At 48.7% G+C, this 26,241-nt stretch overlaps 1 protein-coding gene across 10 annotated transcripts in view; it reads right to left on the bottom strand.

Annotated features, from left to right (window-relative positions):
* Positions 1–1,023: 1,023 nt before the first annotated feature.
* The window catches only part of DTNB (dystrobrevin beta), a 244,825-nt gene continuing 219,607 nt past the window's right edge, over positions 1,024–26,241 (bottom strand). For 4 of the 10 annotated variants that reach the window (XM_022574276.3, XM_089923391.1, XM_089923390.1 and 1 more), the window contains 5 exons: positions 10,876–11,035; positions 9,998–10,087; positions 6,477–6,530; positions 2,990–3,024; positions 1,024–2,202 (listed from right to left, as the gene is read on the bottom strand). In XM_022574276.3, coding sequence (XP_022429984.1) covers positions 3,020–3,024; positions 6,477–6,530; positions 9,998–10,087; positions 10,876–11,035 — 309 coding nt within the window. In that variant the 3' untranslated portion in view covers positions 1,024–2,202; positions 2,990–3,019. The remainder of the gene's footprint in view (positions 2,203–2,989; positions 3,025–6,476; positions 6,531–9,997; positions 10,088–10,875; positions 11,036–26,241) is intronic. The other 6 variants (XR_016395508.1, XM_022574279.3, XM_022574277.3 and 3 more) reach the window with 6 other exon arrangements.

The raw sequence follows: 26,241 nt of genomic DNA, 5'->3' as shown, positions 1-26,241 counted from the left end.
AGTAGGGGAAGGAGGAGCGGAGGGAGTAGGGGAAGGAGGGGAAGGAGGAGAAGGAGGAGGAGAAGGAGGAGAAGAATGAGGGGAAGGAGGAGGGTAGGGAGGGGAGGGAGGAGGGGAGGGAGGAGGAGAGGGAGGGGAAGGAGGAGGGGAAGGAGGGGAAGGAGTAGGAGAAGGAGGGGAAGGAGGAGGAGAGGGAGGGGAAGGAGGGAGGACAGGGAGGGGAAGGAGGAGGAGAGGGAGGGGAAGGAGGAGGAGAGGGAGGAGGAGAGGGAGGGGAAGGAGGAGGGGAGGGAGGGGAGGAAGGAGGGGAAGGATGAGAAGGAGGGGAAGGATGAGAAGGAGGGGAAGGAGGGGAAGGAGGAGGGGAAGGAGGGGAAGGAGGAGAAGGAGGGGAAGGAGGGAAAGGAGGTGAAGGAGGGGAAGGAGGAGGAGGAGGGGAAGGAAGGGAAGGAGGGGAAGGAGGAGGAGAAGGAGCAGGGGAAGGAGGAGGAGAAGGAGCAGGGGAAGGAGGAGGAGAAGGAGCAGGGGGAAGGAGGGCAAGGAGGGGATTTGTTGGGGTTGCAGTGTAGAGCTCTCTCCCTGCTCCCGCTTCCCGCCTGGGCTGCAGTGCAGGCATCAAACAGGGCGGAAGCCTAAGCAGAAAGGCAGGAGGCTATTTTTAGCACCGTGGCCAGGGTGTGAATGTTGGTAGAAGTGAGCAGGGCCTGAAGCTGTCTGCATGATTGAGGGAAGAAAACCTGTTGGTTTTAAAGGTCAAAGGTCAGGTGGAAAGTTGTGCCCCCATCCTGGGGAGCACCCCGAGTGCTGGCGAGACGCCAGCAAGAACTCTACCAGGTCACACACACAGGAGATTCGTGCTGTTTCTTTTCCCTTTTCAACCTCCAGTAAACTCCTGTTGCAGCGATGAGACCGTGCCCGGAGGGGAGTGAAGATGCCAGCTCATGCAGGACTGGGCGAGGTGGGGGTGTGTGCCCGAGGCAGCACCAGCAGTCCCTCCCACTTCCCACCGTCTGGGCTCCCCTCGCCCCAGCGGGTGGTGACGTCTGGCAGCCTGCAAGCCTGGTCCAGGTGAGCAGCGGAGAGACGGACAGGAATGCGCCTCTGGGGGAACACCTCGCCTTCCTCCTGTCGGTGCCAGCTCACTCCACGTCCCCTGTGCCTGTGCAGGACAGACGCACTGTGACTCCCGGGCACTGCCAAGAGTCTCTGAGCAAAGGCTGCTGACGTCTGCTGGGGACAAGACAATGTGCAAGGATGGCGCTGTTGGGACGCTTACCTTTCAACTCGGGATATGCCAAGAGTGACAATACTCACACCCCCTTTCAGGGAAGGGGGCATTCTCTTTTCTGGGGGTATCTCGAGTCTTTGGAGTCCTTGCTTAGGTCACAGGGTCAGGAAATGTTTCCAGGAAAGAAAGAACTGTTCACAGTGCAAGGTTTGGAATGTGGTGGTTCCATGGGAGGAAGAATCGTGACTGAGGAGAAGGGCAGAGATGTGCTGAGAAGCGCTGAGTGGAAGGGGAGAAAGCCTAGCCGCGTGCCCGAAGACAGCAGAACTTAAGGGTCCACCTGAGTGTGCAGGCTTTCCATTTGACTCTCCACTAGTGGTGAGTTTCTCAATATTCCTCCTGGGGTCAGAGGACAGCACTAGGAGCAGAGGACCCAGCTCCGATTCCAGTTCCGGCACCGAGCTCCTGGGTGGTGGGCCTTAGTTTCCTCATGTGCACGAAGAGTGGTGGGCCAGGTGGCAGACACGCCTCTCCTCGTCCCCCAGTTCCTGTGTGCCCCGAGGAGAGGGGCTCTGACAGGCTCCCCGAGGGCAAGTCAGCTCCTGACTGCCTCGTGGCTGCGGCAGCCAAGGCCTGCTGTCAGGAAGGGCCTCGTCTGCATGCGCAGTGAGTTCAGGGAGAAGCCTGCCCCAGCCTTGGAGGGTCCGTGGTTTCCAGGGCAGCGAGACAATTTCCGCAGCTTGCACTGCCCATCTTTAGCTTGCACGATCCCTGAGTCAGTGGAGGCTCAGAGACAGCAGGTCCTGGAGTGCCAGCAGGACAGAACCAACGGGTTGGTGCAGACGGGGGAAGTCGGGGGTGTCAGGAAAAGCCCGGAGGCTGCTCCAGGATAATACTGCTGAGAAGGGCCTGGGAAAGTTCCTTTTCTGGATCGTGGGCTGCAGCCCTGGCTTTTCTGCCTGGAAGATCTGTAACTGAGGAAGATGGCCTAACTTTCAAACACAAGAGGTGGGGGAGCGGAGGGAAGAAAAGACTGAAAAATAAAGAGAAATGTCAAGGCTGCACCAAAGGCATCTATCCTTGAAAGAACCCTTCTCTTGAACCGATTAGTTGTCCAATCATTTTCGTCCTTTCCTTTCAGTGTGCAGTGCATGCCCTGAAACTGCAATACCTTGGAACTGGAACTAGATAAAAGTTAAGGTCCTGAGATGGAAAAGCGTGAAAGACTAATTCCTAAAGGCAACGGGCATTTGCCTGTGAGGAAATCTGTACTTCTATCAATTTTTTTTAGGAAGTGAGAAGGTGCAGCTTGGCCAGGCATCATGGGAAACGACTTGGTCGGCTTGGCAGAGTCAGTGTGATCCCGCGCTGGCTGTGGTTTGATCCCCAGAGAGAAATGATAGTGGCTGGGGGAAATCAGGAGCAAGGAGGCAGCGGCAGCCCCGGGATTGACCTCTGACGCCCGCTCCCAGAGCCGGTTTCAGCCAGCGGCGTCTGGTCTGCCACCTGCATCCCAACACAGGTGACACCAAGGCCTGCCCGAGGCCCAGGCCCACAGCAGTGCAGGACGGGTCCGGGTCTGGAAATGCGGCCCAGCCGGTATGCTGGCGGGGCTGAGCAGAGAGGAGGAGCAGCTGGGCTCATAAAGGAAACCCCAACTTGGATCTCACGTGTCGGGGTGGCTCTGGCTTGGGAAGTGTGACGGAGGAAAGGGAGGAGGGAAAGGGGCCGTGGGGTGGGCAGAGAACACACCGTACTCACCCGCGCTTCCTCTCTGTCCCGGCTCCTCCGCTAACCTGTGCAGCACAGACACAAACGATATGCTGAGGTCACAGTCGGGGTCTCTTCGCCACCCGGATGTTCACCTGGGGCCTCCCTGACCCATGGGCTCCTGGGCTTGCCTCTCCCCTTTTGCTCCTCGTAGGTCAACTTTGCCCGACCAGGTATGAAAACAGAGGGGAGTCACCCAACCTAAAACCAGCAACTGCAACTGACCTAATAGAGCCATGGAAACAAGTGCCTCTCAGAAGGAGGAGGACGGTGCTACTAAAATGGAAAGGAATCTACCTTAAACCTAGGGGGCAGTTACATCAGGGGGCACAGTCCGTGTGGTTCTGAAAGCGAACAAGGTGAAAATGGTCTAAACTATGAGAGGAGCAGTAGTTCCTTCCCGCAGACGTATCTGCTTGGGATGCTAAATCACACTCTTGTTCACCCTGAAATCTTGAACGATCGCCTGGACCCTCAAAAGCCTGTATCTATTCTCACCAAGGACCACTGCTGTCAGTCTACCAGACACGCACTAGCGTTAGGTGTGCAAACTGGATTTATAGCTCCCAACACCGTGGGGGCAGGTTCTGGGAGAGGTGATTCTGAAGGACACAGGGACATAAAATGAGGCCGTGGAGCAGCTGAGACGAATTTAGAGCTCTGAAGTAATATGGGGGAAGTTATGTCAGCCTGCGTTTCATCTATATAGTCTTGGTTGTAAGTACTGACTCCTCAAGGTGAGGGGATGCAAAGTGGGAATCCAGCGGAGCAGAAGCATTCCCCAGGGTGCAGCCAGACAGGGAGCCAGGGTAGGCAGGGAGAGGCCGAGGCAGAGGTGAATGTGGTTGGGAAGTGTGGCTGAGTCGTGGGTTCTTCAAAAGTGCCCATTTGGCTCTCACAGTTTTTGCACTGAGCAGACTACGCCTGACAGGGTGCTGACCCAGTTGTGTTTGTATTATGTCAGCATGATTTCAACCCCAAAGAAGCAAATCGCTCTCTCTTTCTGGTTGATACTTATTGCCCTCTAATGCCTAGGTGACAGTAGTTACGGCTACCTCAGTCTATAGTAAAATCTCACGCCTAGATCACAGTGGAGAATCAGAAGGTCCATCCGTGGTTTTAGAACTATACCCACATAACAGCCACACGTTAACTATAGGGACATATCCTAGGACCTTATACAATGTTGAGAGTCAAACATCCTTTTTAAACCCTACCCATCTCTCACCCCAACAACTCTTAATACTCTTCCCCTTGGGGATGACACCTAAAAGCCACAGAAACAGAAATTCAGGCGTTCTCACGAAAAGATTTCACATAGACATACAAAGCAAGAGGTGCAAAGAAAGAAGAGATGTTGACAGGGCAACACAGGTGCCAAGACAGAGGGACCCTGAGGGTACCGGGTACCAGACAAGGGAAACCATACCCAGTCCATGTGTGAGACAGAGCCTACATCCAGACTTGAACCAGGTCTAAGTCTGTGGTCAGGGCAAGGCCCAAGTGGTCAAGGCACAGTCCTCTGTGTGCTTCGGGGGAGTGGGGCAGACTGAGGAAAGGCCATGGGAAAAGCTATTGGGAAGGGAGGGGGGTATAAGGGAAGAGAGGCCAAAGAAGCAGCTGTTATGTCTTCAGCCAAGAACATTCCACATGAATGCCGGGATCTGGTGGGACCGTGTGTGCGTGCATGCATGTGTTTGCAGCATGTGTTTACGTAAGTGTAAATCTATCTCTGTGTGTCTCCTCTTCTCTTCACCTCTTGCACTACAACCCTCCTGCCTTATTCCTAGTCCCCCATCGGTATGCAGAAGTCCGTCTTCTCTCCATTTCTTTGCCGCATTTCTAGATGTTTCAAACACCGCTGCCCTCTACTGCTGACCTTTTGACGGCCATGCCAAATACATCATTCTCAGCAATTCATCATAGCTATCGTCCACTTTCTCCCAGGCCTTGCTCTGACTCACTCGATGATTTCAGCACCTGGAGTACATTTTTCTTCTCTCCGTTTCTTCCTTGGCAATTCCAGTGTCCTTGCTGACAAACTTCAAAGACCTCACTCTCTTATCCACACCAGCCACTATGGGTAAAAGCTCTGGACACACCCCTCCCAAGATGCTCCCCCTTTCCCATCACAACTTCCTTTCCCGTATCCACTTCTTTCCACCCTTCCTTAAGACTTCTCTCCCTTCACGTGGTCTCGCAGTCGGCTCAGACTAAAGCATGGGCACTGGTGTCAGAGACACCTGGGCTGAGTCCAGGCTCTGCCACTAACTGCCTCACGTTGTTTAACCACCCTGAGCCCTGTCTAGAAGCCTTTCCTCATGGGGCCGTGGAATCAAACAGGAAGCGTGTGTTACGTGCAGAGCATTTAGCAGGGACCCGAGAAAGCTGGGCCGGCTCCACCTCAGGCTCCACAGCCTCCTCCGGGCAGCCACCCACTTCTCTCCCTGACAAAGTGCTCTGCTGCACACCAGCCTGTTTATTTCCTTACGTTTATGAATCTACTGACATCCCACTACATGCCAGGCACTGTTCTAGGCACTGGGGATACAACCTGAACGAAACAGACCAAAGTCTCCACCTTGTGGAGCTTATATTTTGAAGGAATCCAGCAACTGGACATATTAATACATCACAGAAATAACAGCTAACTCTCAAATGTCCAAAGAGAAATGTGTTATCTGTTCAGGGCAACATAGAAACATGAAGATTAAGAGCATGAAGTTTGGAGTGAGAAAGACCTAGCTCAAATCCAATCTTTACCACTTAATAGCTAGTTGATCTAACTTTCTCTGCGCCTATTTCCTCACTGGCAAAGTGGGGATATCATTATATTACATATCTCACCAGGTTGTTGAGGACTGAATGAGATTATACATGGAAATCAGTTAGCACAGCTCTTTTGAACATACATTATTTTAAAGAAGGTTTTATATACAATAAAATGAGGAAGGATTACTGTCCCGTGCTGATACCTTTCTCTGTTGCTTTTAATTCCTCCGAGAAGCCGCAAAACCATCTGGCTCTTCTGTCCACAATCATCTCTGCCTTTTCAGAAACTCTCCTTGTATTTATAATCATATGCTCAAAGTTCGATGACTAACTTTTCCTGCCACTTCCTTTTATCTCCTATTTATTTTGCATATCTTAATTTTGCTCTCCTAACTATATTATAATAAACTCCTTGAGGCAAGGGGTCACGTTTGGTGTTTTAATTGTATCTACTTCCTGTATCCCATCCGTCTATCATAGTGTCAGGAGATCAGAAAGCTTTTGTTGATCCACTGACACAACCACCTCTAGGGAAAAACTTGATGGTCAGTTGGGAAAAGTAGGGAGAAGGATCCGTGGGGGTCTGAAAGCTCTGGGGAAAGGTGGCAGCAGGAAGGAAGGCAGAAACAAAGGGGAGAGGGGGATTCCGTTCAGGGGCTAGGGCTCTGGCTCCCATTCAGACTAGGGGTCCTGGAGCTGCCTTTACCTCTGTCTTTCCCATTCTGCATCTTCTCTTCTTCTTCCTCTGCACCTTCCCCTGCTGTGAAAACAAGTCCAAGGAGGCCAGTGACCCTTCGGCACAGTAGAAGCATAGGAGGAGGGAGAAGCGAGTAGCTTAGGAGGCTTGGGATGAAACCCTAGCTAAAAGCTCATGGCTTCAGGTCTCCAAGGGTGCTGAAATCACCTAGTCTGCACCCTGTGTGGTCCATGCCCCAGCATCATGTCCCCATAAGCCCTGAGCCCAGAGCAGTGCAGTCTGATGTCACCCACCCAGCTTCTGGCTCTATTGCTGGCTTCTCTAAGGTGATGATATCTACTAGGTATATGGCTAATACCTTGCATTCAGGTTCAAGAAAACAATGATAAAAGTGTACAGCAGGGAATACCTAGATGAACACTGGCTTTCGTTAAAAACAAAACAAAACAAACATATAAAAACCTGGTTTTAGCTGATGACAAACTTAAAATGACTGAACAGTGCAAAGTGGCTGTGTGGAAGAAAGCTAATGCCATCTAAGGTTACTTTCCCTGGGGCCTGCTCAGGGAGGTGGCAGAGCTCACTGTGCTGGGGGTGGAGTGGGGGTCAGGGGGAAGACCCGTTGCAATGTGGAGACGTGCTCAGCCCTGGAAACTCACTTTGAACCAGGGCCTTGCAACACTTGGGCACACGGGATGGTCAAGTGAAACCCACGTCACATGAGGAATGGCTGAAGGAACTGTGAACGGCTGCCTAAAGAGGAGAGGCTGCGGGAGAGCCACGTGATCTGCCATCAAATACTGGAAAGGCTGACATGAGAGGAGGGACTGAGCTCACTCCGGGTAGCTTTAGAGGGTGGAATGAGGATCAATTTGCTATAGAAAGGCAGATTTTGGCTCCCTGATAAGGAAGAACTTCCCAGTGAGGAGAGCTGGTCACGAATGAACTCGCTGGGAATATTCAAACAGAGGACTTTTATATCAGGCAGCAAGCTGGATGAAATGACTTCCAAGATCCTTTCCAACTCTAAGAGTCCATCATTTGTGAAAAGATTTCAGAAAAGATGAGGAGGGCAAGCTATGGATATAAACAGCATGTCCACGCCGTACAGAATACATGGAAGATAATTTGAGCACCTACTCTCATCCTCAAGAAAATCTCGACAGTGATGGTAAACACAGGTTGGGGACTTCCTGGGGACTCAGTGGTTAAGAATCCGCCTGCCAATGCAGGGGACGTGGGTTCGAGCCCTGGTCCAGGAAGATCCCACATGCTGCGGAGCAACTAAGCCCGTGCGCCACAACTACTGAGCCTGCGCTCTAGAGCCCGCGAGCCACAACTACTGAGCCTGCGTGCTGCAACTACCGAAGCCCGCCCGCCCTAGAGCCCGTGCACCGCAACTACTGAAGTCTGTGCGCCTAGAACCTGTACTCCACAACAAGAGAAGCCACCACGAGAAGCCCGCGCACCGCAACAAAGAGTAGCCCCCACTCGCCACAGCTAGAGAAAGCCCGCGTGCAGCAATGAAGACCCAATGCAGCCAAAAACATAAATTAAAAAAATTAAAAAAAAACACACGTTGGTGTTGGGCTCTTCCACTCACTGAGAAACTGGCAGCCTTGCATGTAAAGGGAGTTTACCTCTGTGTTTGATAGAGATACTGGGCCATGTGTGGGGCTAGTCCACATCTACCGTGGACTTAGAGTGGAGCATCAGTGAAAGGGGCCCTCGTGGGATTGCAGACATGATCCCTTGTCCTGTGCGGGGATAAGGACAGTGTGGTGGTAAGAGCATCGGCTTAATGTTCAGGCCTAAGCTCTAGGACCAGCTTTGCCCCTTCAAGCTGTGTAACTTTAGGCAAATCTCTTTTCTGATCATCACTCGCTGCATTTCTAAAGTAAGGGAAGTGGAAAATGTGATCTCTAAGGCCCCTTTCAAATACATCGCATGGCTTTGTTAAAACTATCCTTTCTTACTAGGAGAGATTGCTGAGTTATCCCCATACCCTTACTTATTATGAAGCTGTTTGGTCTCTATGTGCTTTGTGTTTAATGATGTCTAGTTACCTCCCAAACTAGTGTGATGAGCTCATGAACCACTCATTTTGCACAATACCTAATACGTGGCCATGAGGCATGAGTGTGGTTAATTTCCATGCCTGAAATCCCCTAAGAAGTTCCCTCCAGAAGTGGGATTTCTGGCATCTGTGGGAGCTATGTTAGGGAAGGGACTTTCTAATCACCCATGAGGTCATCTCAAAGGTGGCCATCTCTTCTGTTTATGTGTGTGTGGAGGGGAGCAGTGCTTCTAAAAGGGATTGAGAAATGGTACCAGAACGGAGACAGTGTTACTGTAATGCTGCCTGAACAGGAGAACTGGCATCTTAACTGTACTGAAAAAAACAACACAGGCCACACACTTATTCTCTTCTAAATGAAAACAGCGGATCTGAGAGCGAAGCCGTGGGCCAGACCTTGGCCTGGTCCCATGACAACACTAAAGGCATATGCTTTCTCCTACAAAGGTCCGAAGGAGTACACGAGGCTCGCCTTCCCTAAGCGCATGCACAGATGATTTCAATGTATTGTGTTTCAATAAGTACATGTGTCTGAACAGCCCACAGAAAACCTGCTTTATATTTTTATTCAATAACCTTGTTAAGCTAGTTCAAGGTATCCAAAAGCATTACATTAGGTGGAAAGACACAAAAGAGGGCCATCTGTATGAGTGACCCACAGCACTTAGGAAGGGAATGTGTTTGTTTAATATATAACACGGGAATCTGACCACCATAAAAAAGATCAGCAAAATACCTGACGGCTTCAAAACTGATGTAATCATGGGGATTCTTGAAGACATGCTGATAATGGGAATGGCCTTCTATTTTTTCTCTCCTTCCCGGGTATTATGTAAGGGGAAATATGCCATGAGGTAAGGGTCTCTGGAAAATCACTGAAATAGCTAAGAGACAGACAGACTGAGAAAGAAGTCATAGATAAGACTGAACATGAGGAACGAAGGAAGCAACAGACTCAGGTCATGAACTTCCAGTGAAATCAGAGCCTCGTCATGGACAAAAGGAGAGAATAGGGTTTCAAAACCAAATCAAATAGGAGAGAGCAGAAAGGCAGCCGGGAGAAAGTCCAGCAGCTTTTGCAGCTGAGGCGGTTCCAGTCATCCAGGAACACTCTGGAGCGAGACAGCTGAGCAGGCCTAAGGAAAGAGCAGCTGTGGAGGAAGCACAGATGGAAGACAAATTAAGGGAGGAAGGGGCCTAACTGAGCTGAATTTCTTTAAGGTCGGAATTGTGTTTGCTCCACAGGGCATACCCTTAAGAGGAACCTAAACGTGTGATTATCTCTATGTGATCACGTGTGGGAGAGAGGCTCCCAGGATGAAGGCATCCAGCGAATCCCTGGAAGGCAAGACGACCGCGTGGTGAAATTAGGGAGACGCTTTACCACGCAGTGAGGCGGCGAGGAGGGCGCGGAGGGGGAGGTGGGAGACTGGGCGGGCGCTGTGGGCGTCACCTGAGTGGAGCTCCTTCACCAGGGATGACATGGTGCTGGTGATGGAGTCAGCGGCCACCAGCAGGTCATTGCGGAGGTCTCTCCTTGTACCTGAGGGCAGTCAGAGCAGATGGCGATGCCACGTGGGTCGGGGGGAGAGAGCTGAGTGAACGCCTGGGTCGGCGGGGCCCTGGGACTCAGGGCAGAACTCCTAGGGGGAGATGGGCCGAGCAGCTCTGCCCGCTCCCAGGCCGTCGGGAGCACCGGTACCCAGGTCTGTCTGTGGTCCTCCTCCCTCTTCTCTACCTGAAGAGCAGGACCCTGTCAACTCCATACTTCTCAGCCACAATCAAAGGAGGTGGATTCTAGAACAAATGCTCAGGCAGGACTTAACTCGCCAGCTCCACCTCCCTGCTCTTGTCTCCGCCCCAAGAAAACTTCCTGAGCTGCCTTGTCTTTCCCCAACCACATAACATCGCTGGCCATTAGCTCCACAGACAAGGAGGCTTCAGCAAGGTCCTGTTTAGAGTTCCACTCCTTCTCTTGTTTGCTCTAAGGACTTTCCAGGCCGAGCGCCCGACTTCGGGGATGCTTCCATCCAATTCCTCCGGAGGAGGCAAAGCCCAGAGGACAAGGCACTTCCCACAACCCAGAAAAAAGAGCACAGAAGCCCAGGAGGCCTGTACTTCGCACATGTACAAAGCCTGCAGACCTCCTGTTGCAGACCAGCCCATCTAATGAGAAGGGATCAGCGCTTGACTTATTTTTACTGTATGTGAAAATCTGATCATTTAAAGCGAAGTGCACAAAAGAAAAGAAACTGGGAAAACCTCAGTAGGAATCTTGTCCACGTTTCCAAACCCCCTCAGCGCTCCATTATACTCTGCTCCTGGACTCACCCTGGGCGAAGGCCTCCTGCACGTCCCCGCCAACTCCGCTCAGCGGGTCCTGCGGGCAGTGGGTGGGTGTGGAGCCAGCGGAGGTGGAGTGCACGGGCATGGGCATCGGGCGGCTGCCTCCGTGAGTGGGCGACGTCTGTGGCGATCCTGTGGCCTGAGCCTGGGAGAATCAAAGAGATAAAACATGTCATCTCAGGTGCCTTACCTCTTTGAGGAAGGGGAAAGTCCTTTTTTTCAGTCAACCTGAGCCAGCCCAGGGCTTCAGTTCAGTGGGGCAATGCAGTGCACGATCCCATTTGAAAGGAAGGAGTCAGGCTGCCTCCAGCACTGGTGAGAGGAAGGAAAGGGAGAGAACAAAGGGGGAGGAGAGAGAAGAGGCAGCAGGAACACTGAAGAACGGACTAAAAGCGGGAGGGAAAGGGGTAGAGGCGTGCACAGGGAGGGGGGGCCTTCCAGGTGGACAGATGGAGCAGAGTAGCTGGTTGGAGGATCTGGGAGGGGCTGGGGTCACACAGCTGGGAAATAATATACAAACACCTTTGAGTTTTGTTTGCAAACACATTCAGGTGCATTATTTCATTTGATCCTCATAACAACTTGTGAGTAGAAGGGGCACATGTTTTTTTGCATCCATTTTACAGAAGAAAAACGAGGATGAAGAGAGGAAGAGCTCTGTGTCAGGCTGCACGTCTCGGCAGCGGGAGATGCTGGAACAAGCCCTTCTACTTTAAGGGCAATGACACGTGTTCTGCACCTCTGCAGCTGCCAGGCCACAGGGAGCGCGCCCGAGTTTGTGGGTCAGGAGTCTAGCTGCGGGCTGTTCCCGGGAGCCTGGTCATCTGGCCCATCGTGCTGCACTCGTCAAGCACACACAGTGAGGTCTTCTGTGAGCCATCCTGTGGGGACTAGGTGAGAATGGACACACATTTAGTGGAAACCAAACTTTCCTTGTGAGGCTCTGCCTCAGTTTTGGAGAAAGCGTGGAGCAATGGGATAAAATTTTAAAACTCCGGTTAAAGGGAGCTCGCTGAGATTTGGGCTCTGCTGCTCTTCAGAGGAAGGGCAACTGAGGGTGGCATATAGACCGGGGTTTTCTTTGGAAGCAAAACTGGGAAAATATAAGCCAAAGTGTGCAAATGAGTTCAAAGGAAGATAATTATCTTTTGGGATCTGGCTCAGAAACCCCACGTACAAACAGAACCTGCCACCTCGAACAGCCTGACAGGCTGTGTGCACAAAGCCCCAGCTCAATGCTTCACCCAGGGTGAGCACCGGACCAAACGGAAATGATCTGTTCTCCATCGTTCTTGCTTTTGATTCGTGTCTGTGTGTTTTAATTTGAGAAACTTAAAAAAATACAGAAAAAGCTTAAAAGTGGAACATAACAGACCACCCAAATTGATAATTAATATTGTGTCAAATTTATTCCAACCTAAAAACACTGCAGATAAATCTGAAGACCCCTTTCACTACTAATTCTTTCCAGTCCCCTCCTCTCTTCCCTTCAGAGGCAGCCACTGTCAAAGGTTTTGGTGTGAAACTTTTTACCTATGTGTACATATGTAATTATGAATAATATATGATATTTCGTGCCTTTAAATTTTGCATGAACAGGTATCATACTGCACATATCATTTTGCAACTTGCTTTTATCATCTAGCATACTTTAAAAAATGTTATTGAAGTATAGTTGATTTACAATGTTGTGTTTAATTTCTGCTGTATAGCAAAGTTAGCATACTTTTTGAGATCTTTTCATGATAAAAATAAATATGAACTTAGACTCTTACCTCACATTATATACAAAAACTAACTTAAAATGGATCATTCCAAATATAAGAACTAAAATTATAAAACTCTTAGAGGGAAAGATTAGACAATGACTTTTCAGATATGACACAAAAAGTATATACTACAAAAGAAAAACAGATAAATTCGACTTCATTAAAATTAAAAACTATTTTTAAAGGACACCTTTAAGAAAGTGAGAAAAACTCAGAGGATGGGAAAAAGTTTTGCAAATCATATATCTCATAAGGGACTTATATTAGGAATATCTACACAACATGGTAAATCAACTATACTTCAATAAAAAAATTAATTTAAAAAAAGAATATATAAAGATCTCTTGGGACCTCCCTGGTGTTCCAGTGGGTAAGACTTTGTTCTCCCAATGCATGGGGCCCGGGTTCGATCCCTGGTCGGGGAACTAGATCCCACATGCATGCCACAACTAAGAGTCTGCGTGCTGCAACTAAGAAGTCTGCAAGCTGCAAGGAAGATCCCGTGTACCGCAACTAAGACCTGGTGCAACCTAAATAAATAAATAAATATTTTTTAAAAAAGATCTCTTACACTCAATAATCAAAGGACAGGTAACCTAATTTAAAAATAGGCAAAGGATCTGAATGGACATTTCTCTAAAGAAGATATGCAAATATCCAATAAGCATATGAAAAGATGCTCAATATTATTGGCCATTAGGGAAATGCAAATCAAAACCATAATGAGCAGGACTTCCCTGGTGGTGCAGTGGTTAAGAATCCACCTGCCAATGTAGGGGACACAGGTTTGATCCCTGGTCCAGGAAGATCCCACATGCCACGGAGCAACTAAGCCCGTGCGCCACAACTACTGAGCCTGTGCTCTAGAGCCTGCGTGCCACAACTACTGAGACCACGCGCTGCAACTACTGAAGCCCACGCACTCTAGGGCCCGCGTGCCACAACTACTGAAGCCCACACACCTAGAGCCCGTGCTCTGCAACAAGAGAAGCCACCGCAATGACCGTGTACCGCAACGAAGAGTAGCCCCTGCTTGCCGCAGCTAGAGAAAGGCTGCACGCTGCAACGAAGACCCAATGCAGCCAAAAAACAAAACAAACAAACACAAAACCCACAAAACCCAAAAAACCACAATAAGCTACAACTTCACACCCACTAAGATGGCTATAATAAAAAAGACAGATAATAACAAGTGTTGACAAGAGTGTGGAGAAATCAAAATGCTCATAAACTGCTGGTAGGAATATAAAACTGGTGCAGCTGCTTTAGAAAACAGTTTGGCAGTTCCTCAAAAGTTTAAACACTCACTACCATATGACCCAACAATTGCACTCCTACATGTATATACTAGAGATAAATGAAAATCTATGTATACACAAAAATTTGTACACAAATGTTCATAGCAGCATTATATATAATAGCCAAAAAGTGAAAACAAACCCAAATGTCCAGGGACTTCCCTTGTGGTGCAGTGGTTAAGCATCCGCCTGCCAATGCAGGGGACACAGGTTTGATCCCTGGTCCGGGAAGGTCCCACATGCCATGGAGCAACTAAGCCCGTGAGCCATAACTACTGAGCCTGTGCTCTAGAGCCTGCGAGCCACAACTACTGAGGCCATGTGCCACAACTACTGAAGCCCGGGCACCTAGAGCCTGTGCTCCGCAACAAGAGAAGCCACCTCGGGACTTCCCTGGTGGCGCAGTGGTTAAGAATCTGCCTGCCAATGCAGGGGACACAGGTTCGATCCATGGTCCGGGAAGATTCCACATGCCGTGGAGCAACTAAGCCTGTGTGCCACAACTACTGAGCCTGCGTGCCACAAATACTGACGCCTGTGTGCCGCAACAAGAGAAGCCACTGCAATGAGAAGCCCGTGCACCACAAGAAGAGCAGTCCCTGCTTGACGTAACTAGAGAAAGCCCGCACGCAGCAACGAAGACCCAATGCAACCAGAGGGGAAAAAAAAAAAGTGTCGGGGAGGGCATGGAGAAAAGGGAACCTTTGTGCACTACTGGTGAGAAGGTAAACTGGTGTGGCCACTAGGCAAAGTGGCATTTTTCCTCAAAAAATGAAAAATAGGACAACCATATGATCCAATAATCCCACTTCTGTGTATATATCCAAAGAAAATGAAAACAGGGACTTCCCTGGTGGTCCAGCAGTTAAGACTCCGTGCTCCCAACGCGGGGGCCCAGGTTTGATCCCTGGTCAGGGAACTAGATCCCACAACTAAAGATCCCACATGCTGCAACTAAAAAATCCTGCATGCGGCAACTAAAAGATCCCACACGCTGCAAAGAAGATCCTGCATGCCACAACTAAGACCTGGCACAGCCAAATAAATTAAAAAAAAGAAAATGAAAACAGAATCTTGAAGAGGCATTTGAACTCCATATACACTTGTTCACTGCAGCATTATTCACAATAGCTAGGATATGCAAACAACCTAAGTGTCCATCAACAGATAAATGGATAAAGAAGATATGGTATATATGTACAATGGAATATTATTCAGCCATGAGAAACAAGGAAATCCTGCTGTGTTATTTATGGTAAGTGAAATAAACCAGACAAAGAAAGACAAACACTTCACATGGTATCAACAATATGTGGAATCTAAAAAAAAGTCACACTCAGAAACTGAGAGTAGAAAAGTAGTTGCCAGGGGCTGAGTGGTGGGGGAATGGGGAGAGGTTGGAAAAGGGTGTAAACTTCCGGCTAAAACATAAAGTCTGAGGATCTAATATTACATGGTGACTACAGTTGGTAATATACTATTGTATAGTTGAAATATGCTAAGAGAGAACAACTTAAATGTTCTCTCACACACACAGAAGATAAATATGTGAGGTCATGGACATGTTAATTAACTAGATGGGGAAATCCTTTCACCATGTATAGGTTTATTAAGTCTCTACAATGTATACTTTAAATATCTTACAATCTTATATGTCAATTATACTTCAATAAAGCTGAAATAAATATAGTATAAATTATAAAAAAAGAACCTGTGTCTAGAACATATAAAAAAACTCTTGTAACTGAATAATAAGACAGGCAACCCAATTACAAAACAGGCAAAGACTTGAATAGACGTTTCATGAAATAAGATATACAAATGAGCTAAAAATTACATGAAAAAATGCTCAACACGAGTACTCAGGGAAATGAAAACTGAAATCACAAAGAGATACCACTTGCTGACTGAAATAGCTACGATCAAAAAGACTGACAAGGATGTGGGAAAAGGGAGACCCTTGTCCACTGCTGATGGGACTGTAAAATGGTACAACCACTTTGGAAGACAGTCTGGCAGCTTCTTAAAATGTTAAATGTAAACTTACCATATGACCCAGCAATTTCACTCCTGAGTATGTACCCAAGAGAAATAAAAACATATGCTCATCCAAAACTTGTACACAAACGTTTATTAGCAACATTTAGTTTAATAGGTCAAAAGTGGAAATAACCCCAAAATCTACTGACTGGTGAATGACTTAAAATGTGGTTAATCCATATAATGGAATACTACGAAATCTCTTTTTGATGTTTTTATCCCGGTTTAACTTTTTTTTTTTTTTTTTTTTTGCGGTACACGGGCCTCTCACTGTTGTGGCCTCTCCCGTTGCGGAGCACAGGCTCCGGATGCGCAGTCTCAGCAGCCATGGCTCACGGGCCCAGCCGCTCTGCGGCATGTGGGATCCTCCCGGACCGGGGCACGAACCCATGTCCCCTGCATCAGCAGGCGGACTCTCAACCATTGCGCCACCTGGGAAGCCCCCGGTTTAACTTTTATAATAATTTTCCGTTGACAATTCAACATGTTCTATCTTTTGAAATATTCTCTTCTATTTTGCCAGTGGTTACAAAACATTTATTATTATTTAGTCTTTCAGGGTATACATCTTTTCTTCCCGACTAGTTTATAAACCTTAGGAGCCCGGTTTTGTCCAGATAACATTATCACATATTAATCACTGTATTTTGGGAAAAAAACCTCCACCTTTCACCCTATAATTATCACCCTCTGCTTTTTTGGCCATTTTTATGGGAGAGGGAGCAAATAATAAAGCATAAAATTCATTCTAGTTTGGAAAGTGCTTATGAGCAATCAGACCCAGCAGTTTCAGCCCCAATACAAACTAGATAAGGAAGCTGGGAAGAAGGCGAGAGAATCTACAGAGAAGGCAAGAAAGTCTGATGCAGAGGCTTGGCTTTGCAGGAAAGTCCTGAGCAAGCACAGTGTGGGATGTAGGAGATCACAGAAGTGGTGGATACTGGCAATGCCCAGGCCTTTCCTGGGCCTTCCCAGGGCTGAGGGGAGAGAATAAAGGTCGTTTCTTGGGTTGCCTGGGCAGCCTCAAGGAAGGACCCCACGCAGCCAATAGCTTCCTATAGGCTGATACTGTGAGAAGTGAGGAGCCCAAAGCTGTCTGTCCATCACAGAGGAGTTAGAGCCTTGGTGAGCTCAGGTGTGGACCTTGGATGCTGGGGGAGTCTACGAACTCAGATGCCTCAGCCACCGAATGGAGGATGCTGCCCACGAGAACCAGGCCTGGCCAACAAGCAAAGGACATGATGGCTTCAGCACAGGTCAACTTGGAGCTATGGACACCCCTCCACTGAGGCCACAGCACCCAGCAAAAGGCCCCAAGGTGCAGCACTCATTTTGGGTGCAGGAAAGGGGATAAGAATCTCTGAAATGACTGGCTTCAGAGTTTTCCTAGAAATGCCCAGACTAAGTGCCCATCTCAGAAAGTGAGCGCTCAAGAGGGAAATTAAGGCCACTTAAATAATTTTTTTTTCCTAAGTATGTGGCCTGTGAAATTCAAATTCACTTCGCTGTATGACAGTTATCTGGACAGTTATGCTGTCCAACCTAGTATTAAACATGTGGCAAGTACTCAGTAAATCTCGGTGAGACTGGAGCCAGGCATCACCACCCAAGGACTGAGTGTCACAGTTGTTAAGACCGGAGATGAACAAATAGGTTGCTTTTTAAGAACATGAAGCTGAACCTCTGCAAATATTTTAACAGGAAAATGATGACGGGGAATGAGGTAAGAGGGATTGACAGGGGTAGACAGCCACATGTGGCTAAATCTCTAGGATCAGGAAATGAAACCTACTGCCCACCATCAGCTTGAAAATAATCAGGCCCCCTTCCTGGGATCACTGCCCAGGACATGCCTTCTGAGGAAGATAGAAACCAGACTCGTGACATTGCCTTTGTTCAGAGCAGTAGAAAGAGAAAAGCTCAGACCGCTGGGAAGGCATAATTTTCCCCATGGATCTCAAACTTCAGCCCTTGGCTTTAGGATCATGTTGGATTAAAGCAATGCTAGGACGGAGCTGTCAGGAACCCTATGCGCATTCTGGGTCCAGCAGAGCAATGCCGGTTTGGCATCCTTGTGGGGCAGTAAATCCCAAAGGCCCCGGGAGAGGCACAAGTCATAGGTAATCGATATGCAGGTACTTCAGCCAGGCTCGAAGCTGAGGGATCCGGAATGAGGTTGATCTGGAATGAGGCATATGTTGGTGCAACAGAGGTCAACTGACTCTGCTCCTGGGCGGTTTCGACAACAACCATCTACTGAAAGGCCTGCACTCTCTCACCTTCAGGCCTCTACTAGCTGTTCTCTCTGCCGGGAGTGCTACCCCTCTGTGGTGTCTGACCAGCTGGTCTTCCAGCTGTCTGCTTCACTGTCAACTCCCTCAGAACCCTGTACAGCAGTAATCTCACCCCTCAAATTTATCTTCCTTACCATTGTGCTTACCACATGCAAAGGCTTAATAAATATTTGTTAAATGACAATGAGGTGTATCAAGTTTCTGACCCTTTCTCTTCTGTAATGGAAAGCGGGAACGTAGCCAGAGCGGGCAATGATCTCCGGGGAGGGCTAAATCTATCGTCATCAATAAAGCTTTATGTGAAATACTTTAACTAGGTAACTAACTGTGGCGGGCAGACCTCTGAGGAGGCCTCCAGTGGCACCCTCCCTCCCTGCAGTCACCTCTGGTGTTATCCCCTCCCCTTGAACGTGGGCTGGGTGTAGTGACTGCTTCTGATGAATCAGGCCAATGGGATGTCACTTCTGAGATCAGCTGATAAAAGACCATGACTTCTGTCTTGTCCACACATACCCTCTCCCCCTCTTGCCCCAGCTCATGCTAAGGGAGCCAGCTGCCGTCTTATGAGCTGCCCTGTGGAGAGGCCCACCTGGCAAGGAACTGAGGATGCCTTCCAGCCATCAGCCGGCATTGAACTGTGGCCCTCAATTCAACTACCCACGAGGAATCCTGCCTACAACGACGTGATCTGTTGAGGCTTGAGGTGACTGTAACCTTGTGAGAAACCCTGACCCTCAGCTTGTGAGGACCCAGCTAAACAGCGCCTGGGCTCCTGGCCCACAGAAGCTGTGAGTTAAACTTGTTCTCCTAAGCCATTAAGTTTCGGGGTAAGTTGTTATGCAGCCATAGGTAACTCACGTGCTGAGCTTGAGTTTTTTCTTTCTGCATTATTAGATCAGTCCCATCTGAAGAGCGTTTGACTGAGAGGGAGCAGGAGGGAGAATTTTGGGATGAGACCAGGCCCAGAGGCCTGCACGAGACGCCGAAGACCTTGGAAAGAGGACCGTGGATGAGAAGAGAAGCAAGCATGGAGAATCAAGAAAAATTTTTCCGGATCTGAGAATGTGCCTAAGTCCCTCAGTGCATTAGCCTGTCCTGAGGCTGAAAGTTTCAACCGCTTTACTTTGTAATGAGTAAATGGCAGGGCCTGGAGACAATTCTCTGCTGCAAATCCAATGACTCAGAAGAGGAGGGGCCGCCACAGGCGCCAAGAGGGGATCTTGCTCTGGCCACAGGCCCGGGTGAACGCTAAGGAGGCGGTGAGGTTCCGTGGGAGGGGCGCACCCTTAAAGTCCGGAGACCTGGGGTTTTCTTTTGACTGTACAGGACGTGCATTTTAATTCTTCTGGAGTTCAGTCTTCTCATTTACAAACTGAGCGGCATCGAACTAGATGACCTGGGAAGCATTTTTCAGATATAAAATGCTATGATTCTACGACCTTCACCAAGTTACCTCATCTCAGAAATGCCGAGTGATCAAGGCTTTGCTTCGGTCATAACCACTCTGTCAGTGAAGGATCCCCCTCTGAGGGCTCTCAGCGGCCACCTCAGGGTCACATAAGGCATGTTCTACTCCTAACTCTCCTTTCTCACGAGCGGAGTCCACACCGGAGATGCTGCCTGTTCAGGTCTCCTGCACTCGCAGCTGGTGGGGAGGTGCAGGTAGCAGACTGCTGTATGCAGAGGACGGGCTGTCTCCAGGAAGACAGTTGGAAATAAGGTCCTCCTCATTACATAAGCACAGACTGGAGCGTCTGGAGCACACACGGCTGAAGGCAGTGCTGCAGTGCGCACGGCAGCTCTCCTGGCTCGCCGACAAGTCACCTATAACCCGGTTAGAGACCGCTCATCCTCTGCCCACCTGATAGGTCTGTGCCGGATGGACGCACTGAAGTCGGCGCAGGTGAAGCACTGCACCGAGCGACTGCACCTTGTCGCAAAGGCACAGATGGGTTGTACGTTCAGAGAGGCAGGCCCTCCCCATGGAGACTGCTGAGCAACTCCACTCAGAGCAAACGCATCTAGAATAAGCAGCACAGTCAGAGGCTGGGGGGAGCATCACTGCTGGAACCCAGAGATCATGCGGAACCTGAGACTCACACAGAAATCAGCAAAGGTGGAGGGACTGGGGGGTGGGGATAAGCTGTCCAACGAGGGTCCAAAAGAATCGCGTGCCTCTGGGTTTCAGCTGCCAGAAGAGGGGCGGCGAGCCTAGAGAAGCTGGGGGAGCTTCACGACACGCTCCTTGGTGTTTTAAAGTTTCCTGAAGCAGGACAGTGGGACCTTGTTGAAATACAACTTATTACAAAGGCCTGAACACAGCAAAGGCCAGTCACGTGTCTAACCAACAACTAAACACAATAAATGCCCTGTAACTCAGGTTCTCTGAGGACAGAGGTCCCTTGTAGTTGGAAACAATTCTGCTGGAAAGACAGAGCTAGAGAAATGTTACAATCTGAGAGGCTCTCTCCTCTGCTGGCCCTTCACTGCTTCTAAATCAGCAAAGACTCTGAGAACCTGAGAAAGCTATGTATCGTGTTCCAAGAAAAGAGTTCAGAGGTTATGCTTGTAATGTCAGAGGGTTCGTGACCCCAGGAAAACAGCCTCTGTTTTAGTCCAACATTCATTACTGTATCTGAGGAGATGGAGGCCTAGAGAAGCCACAAGGTCACAAATAAATTAGTAGCAAGGCTAAGATGGGTACCTGCGTCTTCCAGTGGCCTTAAACTGCTGGAAGGACCCTAAGCACTTTGGGATCCCAAGTCTCTGCGGTCAGAAGGGACAAGGGTCAGGTGAGACTTCTCACCGCCGAGGCCAACCATGATTTTTGATAGCAACATAATTTCCAACACGAGTGAGAAATGTGAGAAGGGAGAATGCGGTGATTCCGACTTAGTCTTTTGTTTGAGCGCAAGTCTAATATTGGAGCCAAAACAGGTACAGAGAACGCCAGAGAAGGTGACTTGAGGACACTGTGAGTGGAGATGGGGACTCACATGCTGTGGCAGAGAGCGTGGCCGTGCAGGGGCAGAGGTGCTGTCTGCAGTAGGAAAATGACGGATATACAGTCCTGGGCTGTGCTCAGCCAGCCCCAGCAGGGCGCCTGGCACACAGTAGGGGCTCCATAAATACTATTTCCTTCCCTTCTTTTTCCTGATGGAACAGGTATGAATTTTTTTTTTACCTCCTTGATTATCGTCAGGTAATCAAACCCAGGGAGGCTTATGGCAAAAAGCCTGATTTTGAGAGTTAATGCCCTCGCCAGAGCACTATTAACGGCATCCCCTCCACACACACACCCAACGAAAACTCTGAGCTAAGCGGTTATCATGGTAACAGAAGGAGACACTTGAGTCTCCATTTTTCTCTCTGATTCATGGACACCTGCCAGGTAGCAGATGGCCTGTGTGGACAATTACCTTCATTTTCCTGCAATGTATTTAAATTAAACAAACTGGCCTCTTTGCTGCCGATTTTCAGAGGCCCGTTCGGAAAAACAACAACAAAAAAACCCCCAGAAAAACAATGTTGGGAGAAAGGAACTACAAGTCTGAAATTTAGATGAGGCAACCGTGAACATACAGAGAACTGGGATGTATACAGAATGGACTTTGTACATTTTTTTTCGTCAACAAAAGGTAAAAAAAACAAAAGAAAAAAACCCCACAGACTATTTTGAGCTGCTGCAGGTGGTGGCTCTGCTAGGAAAATGCAGCTGTCTCATCAAATGTGGAAGTAAAAGGAGAGAGAGAGGATTATCTGACGCTGTACTGTCTGTCCTGCTGCAAGATTTGAAAATAATTGCCTAACATGACAAGAGTTAAGACTGCTGGGAGTTAGGCCCAGGGGTGGAAGTGAGCACACAAGGAGAACAGGGGTGGAGGAGATGAAAAAGGCAGTCACGTGGCAGTGAGCAAAGCAGCAGCCGCGGTTCCCTCTGGGGCGAATTAGAAACAGGTAAAGAACACGCCTGGAGACCTTCCCCTCTCCCCAAAGTGTCCACCGCTGAGGTAAAGGGTGGTGCAGCTTTTAAGGATGAACTTGGCTTCTAAACACCCAAGAGAAGGGCCAAACAGTTCTATGATGTCTCTCTTCTCTCACCACCGTTAATACACATTTATCTATCGTGTGTGTCTGCTGGAAGGAGAGGGGCCACCAAAAAGTCTGCCTTGAGGTCCCTCCTCAGAGGGCTGACACCTGTTCCCACATCACTTCAGGAAACTCAGGGCTTACCCATGACCTGTCACTGCCTGCGGTGGCTCTCAGGTGTCACTCCCTGTGGGGTTACTGCTATGGACAGCAATGGCAGGACTGCTGGGTGTTTTGTGATCACACTGTTGGCAACGGGGAGGTGGTTATGGTTCTCATTCTCCATGATTCTGCCCCTATTCAAGCCAAACTGAATTATATAGAAGACAAAGCTTACCCGAGCCTGAAAGAGCTGGGGGGCAAGATGTCTAGGTATCTTTCTCAGTGGAAGGAGCAAAGCGTATTAAGTTCCTAAGACTGTCTCAGAAGAACAACCTGTTAAAACTCACCATAAACCCAAAGATCAAAAGAAAGCTGAAATTTAAACTTTTAGATAGGGAAGCTCATAAATTCCAAGACTAGAATTACCCTCTTTCTGTTTGTTTCTCCTAGTTTGCCCAGCTCTGTTTGAAAATGGTATCCCATTAGTTCTCATTGCAGGATTTCAAAGCTAGTTCTCAGCAAAATGATCAGGGGCCTCACTGAGGGAAAAATCCCTATAAAATGAATACCAAACACTCAGACTGCATGTTAGAAACCAAAAGAGGACAGGATTCCAGGAGAGCATGGTCCTTAATTCAGACATGAACTCAACGATGGGGCAGGCAGTCTGAACCTATCAATGATATTTTAAAGTTCAATGAGTCAGACTTAAATGCTGCTTATGGGTAAGTAAGTAAAACTTGTATGATGAGGTGTGGCACCTGATCCAGCACTACCCCTCTTTGTTGAGTCCCTGTTCTATATAATAAGGTGGTTAGAGTCCAGGCTTTGCAGTCAGATGGACCTAGTTTGGATTCCAGCTCTGCCATTTATTAGCTGTGTGACCTGAGGCAACTTACTTGACCTCTCTGAGGCTCAGGTTCTTCACATGTAAAGTGGAGATAAGAATATCTTCATGGGTTGGTGAGGATGTACATAAAGTGCTTCACATGCTGGCTCAATGGGGTAGTACCTGCCATGATTCCACTTTGAAAGGTGCAAAGTAGGGGTATGAAGGGGCAAGGTCTCCACTCTCAGCAGGCTCACAGCCTCCTAGGCAGTTCGGCATGTACGCAGCTAGCACACAAAGGAGGATGAAATCCGTACCGTAGCAGAGGTACAAAGGAAAAGGGGCACAGAGGCGAGAGAGTTTAACTCTGACCTTCTGGAACAGGGTAAGGTTTCACAGAAGAGGTGGCATCTGAGAGCGTCTTGAGGGGTATAATTTCAATAGGCAGAAGTGGCTCGGGAAGGGCAATCCAGGTGAGGAAAGGGCATGAACAGAGGCACCATGAGAGAGGAAGCTGTATGTGTGTGTTGCAGGGCAGGGGAGGAGCATGTGGGGACACTAGTATGCAGGGAGCACAGAAGATATATGGTGGGAAAGAGAAGTGTGGGCCACAATCAACCAGAGCCTTAAGTAAATGGTCATCAAGTTTATTTACTAGGCGATAGATGGGCAAACTATAGCCCGTGGCCAAATCCAGCTTGCCACCTGCTTTTTTACAGTCTGTGAGCTAAGAATGGTTTTTACATTTTTAAATGGTTTTATTTTAAATGGTTATATAAGTCCTTACATAATATCTCTGATTTGGTTCACAAAGCCTAAAATGCTCACTACCTAACCCTTTAAGGAAAAGCTTGCTGACCCCTGCTATAGGCAATGGCAGAGGGAGCCCATGAAGACTTCCGAGGACAGAGTGGTGTGGTCAATCTGGTCTGATTTAGGAATCTGGCTCCAGGGCAAAGTGAAGGAGGGACTGAGAAACAGGAGGCAGGAGAAAGGGAGACCAGGTGACAGATGACGGAGGCTGGAATGGAGAATGGTGATAGGAATTGGGAGAAGAGAGACACAAGCAAGCTTTTGGAGAAAAAGTTGACTAGACTGTGACAACTGAGTGGGGAGAGTAGGGGACTGGAAGAGAGCATGTATGTAGGGAGTGCTGGCAATGATGTTAACAGAAGCAGGACATATGGACAAAGGGGTGATTTGTGGGGGAAGGTGACTGGAAATCTTTTACCATCCATCCCATATCTAAACCTCAGAATAAGGGATGCTGAGAATGCCTCAAGGGTTCAGACTGGTATCACAGAGAAAGGTTCTCTGATCCTACTTCCCTGACCAGGGATCCAACCAGTGCCCCCTGCAGTGGAAGTGCAAAGTCCTAACCATTGGACCACTAGGGAATTCCTGAGCAGCGGTTCTTCACTGGGGATAATTTTACCTGCTAGGAACCTGGTGTGGGTGTCGGTGTGGGTGTGGTGCTCCCCCTGGAATTTAGTAGGTAGAGATCAAGGATGCTGCTCGACATGCTGCAATGCACAGAACACCCCCCCCGCCCCAACCCACCAAAAAAAAAAAAGTCATCTGGCCCCAAATGTCCATAGTGCTGAGGATGAAAACCTGGCTGAGGGTGACAGAGTTACGAGGTCCTAAAGTCGGTGGCCTGTCCAGGGCTTCTTGTCCCAGGTGGTGAGCTGCTGCAGAAGGAAAGACAGGCCACCAGTAGCCTCAGCTCAGGTTAGAAACTTCAAGGGGCCAAGAATAAACTCTGATAATCTTCTGCACATTTGGGAGATGTCCTGGGGACAGCTACAGGCCTGAGAGTCTCCTAGATTCTCTCTTGGTTTCCTGAGGTCTGAGCTGCTTAAATACAGGAGCTGAAATTTGAAATGTGAAAGCAGTGAATAAACAGTGAATGTCATATATATTAATTAGAATACATAATAATAAAAGCACGGAAGGATTTACGGTTAGACAGCTTTGTAGAGCAGTAGTGAGTTGGCACGGATTCTTATTAAAGGTACCTGTCTAGCTGCAGGTAACTGTCTTTCTGCATTGCCTCTAATTTTATTTTTTTTAATTTATTTATTTAATTATTTATTTATTTATTTTGGCTGCGTTGGGTCTTTTGTTGCTGCGCACGGGCTTTCTCTAGTTGTGGTGAGTGGGGGCTACTCTTCATTGCAGTGCGCGGGCTTCTCACTGCGACGGCTCCTCTTGCTGTGGAGCACGGGCTCTAGGCACGCAGGCTTCAGTAGTTGTGGCATGTGGGCTCAGTAGCTGTGGCACACGGGCTTAGTTGCTCCCCGGCATGTGGGATCTTCCCAGACCAGGGCTTGAACTCGTGTCCCCTGCATTGGCAGGCGGATTCTTTTTTCTTTTTTTTGTGGTACGCGGGCCTCTCACTGTTGTGGCCTTTCCCGTTGTGGAGCACAGGCTCCGGACGCGCAGGCTCAGCGGCCATGGCTCACGGGCCTAGCCGCTCTATGGCATGTGGGATCTTCCCGGACCGGGGCACGAACCTGTGTCCCTGCATCGGCAGGCGGACTCTCAACCACTGCGCCACCGGGGAAGCCCGGAAGGCGGATTCTTAATCACTGCGCCACCAGGGAAGCCCCATTGCCTCTAATTTTCTAAAACATGCTTCTATATTTCTTTCTTCTCTCCTATCTCTTTTTTTTTAAAGCACTGGGCATCTATACTGCAGCTCCAAATGGGAGTAATTCTACTTGCCAAATTATGATTAGCAGCAAATGGAGAAGAGTGCAAAGGAGTCTATCATATCCTTTATAATATGCTTCTTTGGCTGAAATTAAGCAGATGTTCACTTCAGTTAAGGACTCTAGGCCAGGAAGCTCCCTATCTTGGCACTGCTGTTAATTTGGAACATCAGAACCAGCCTTAGGTCAGCTATAAAACCCTAGAGATTGGCATGG

The sequence above is a fragment of the Delphinapterus leucas genome, chromosome 13, assembly GCF_059928025.1.
Source record: "Delphinapterus leucas isolate spDelLeu-1000000601 "Yukka" chromosome 13, BTC_Dleu_Yukka2, whole genome shotgun sequence".
Lineage (NCBI taxonomy): Eukaryota > Metazoa > Chordata > Mammalia > Artiodactyla > Monodontidae > Delphinapterus > Delphinapterus leucas.
The sequence above is the reverse complement of the archived record's forward strand: the minus strand, read 5'-3'. Positions and strand labels throughout refer to the sequence as shown.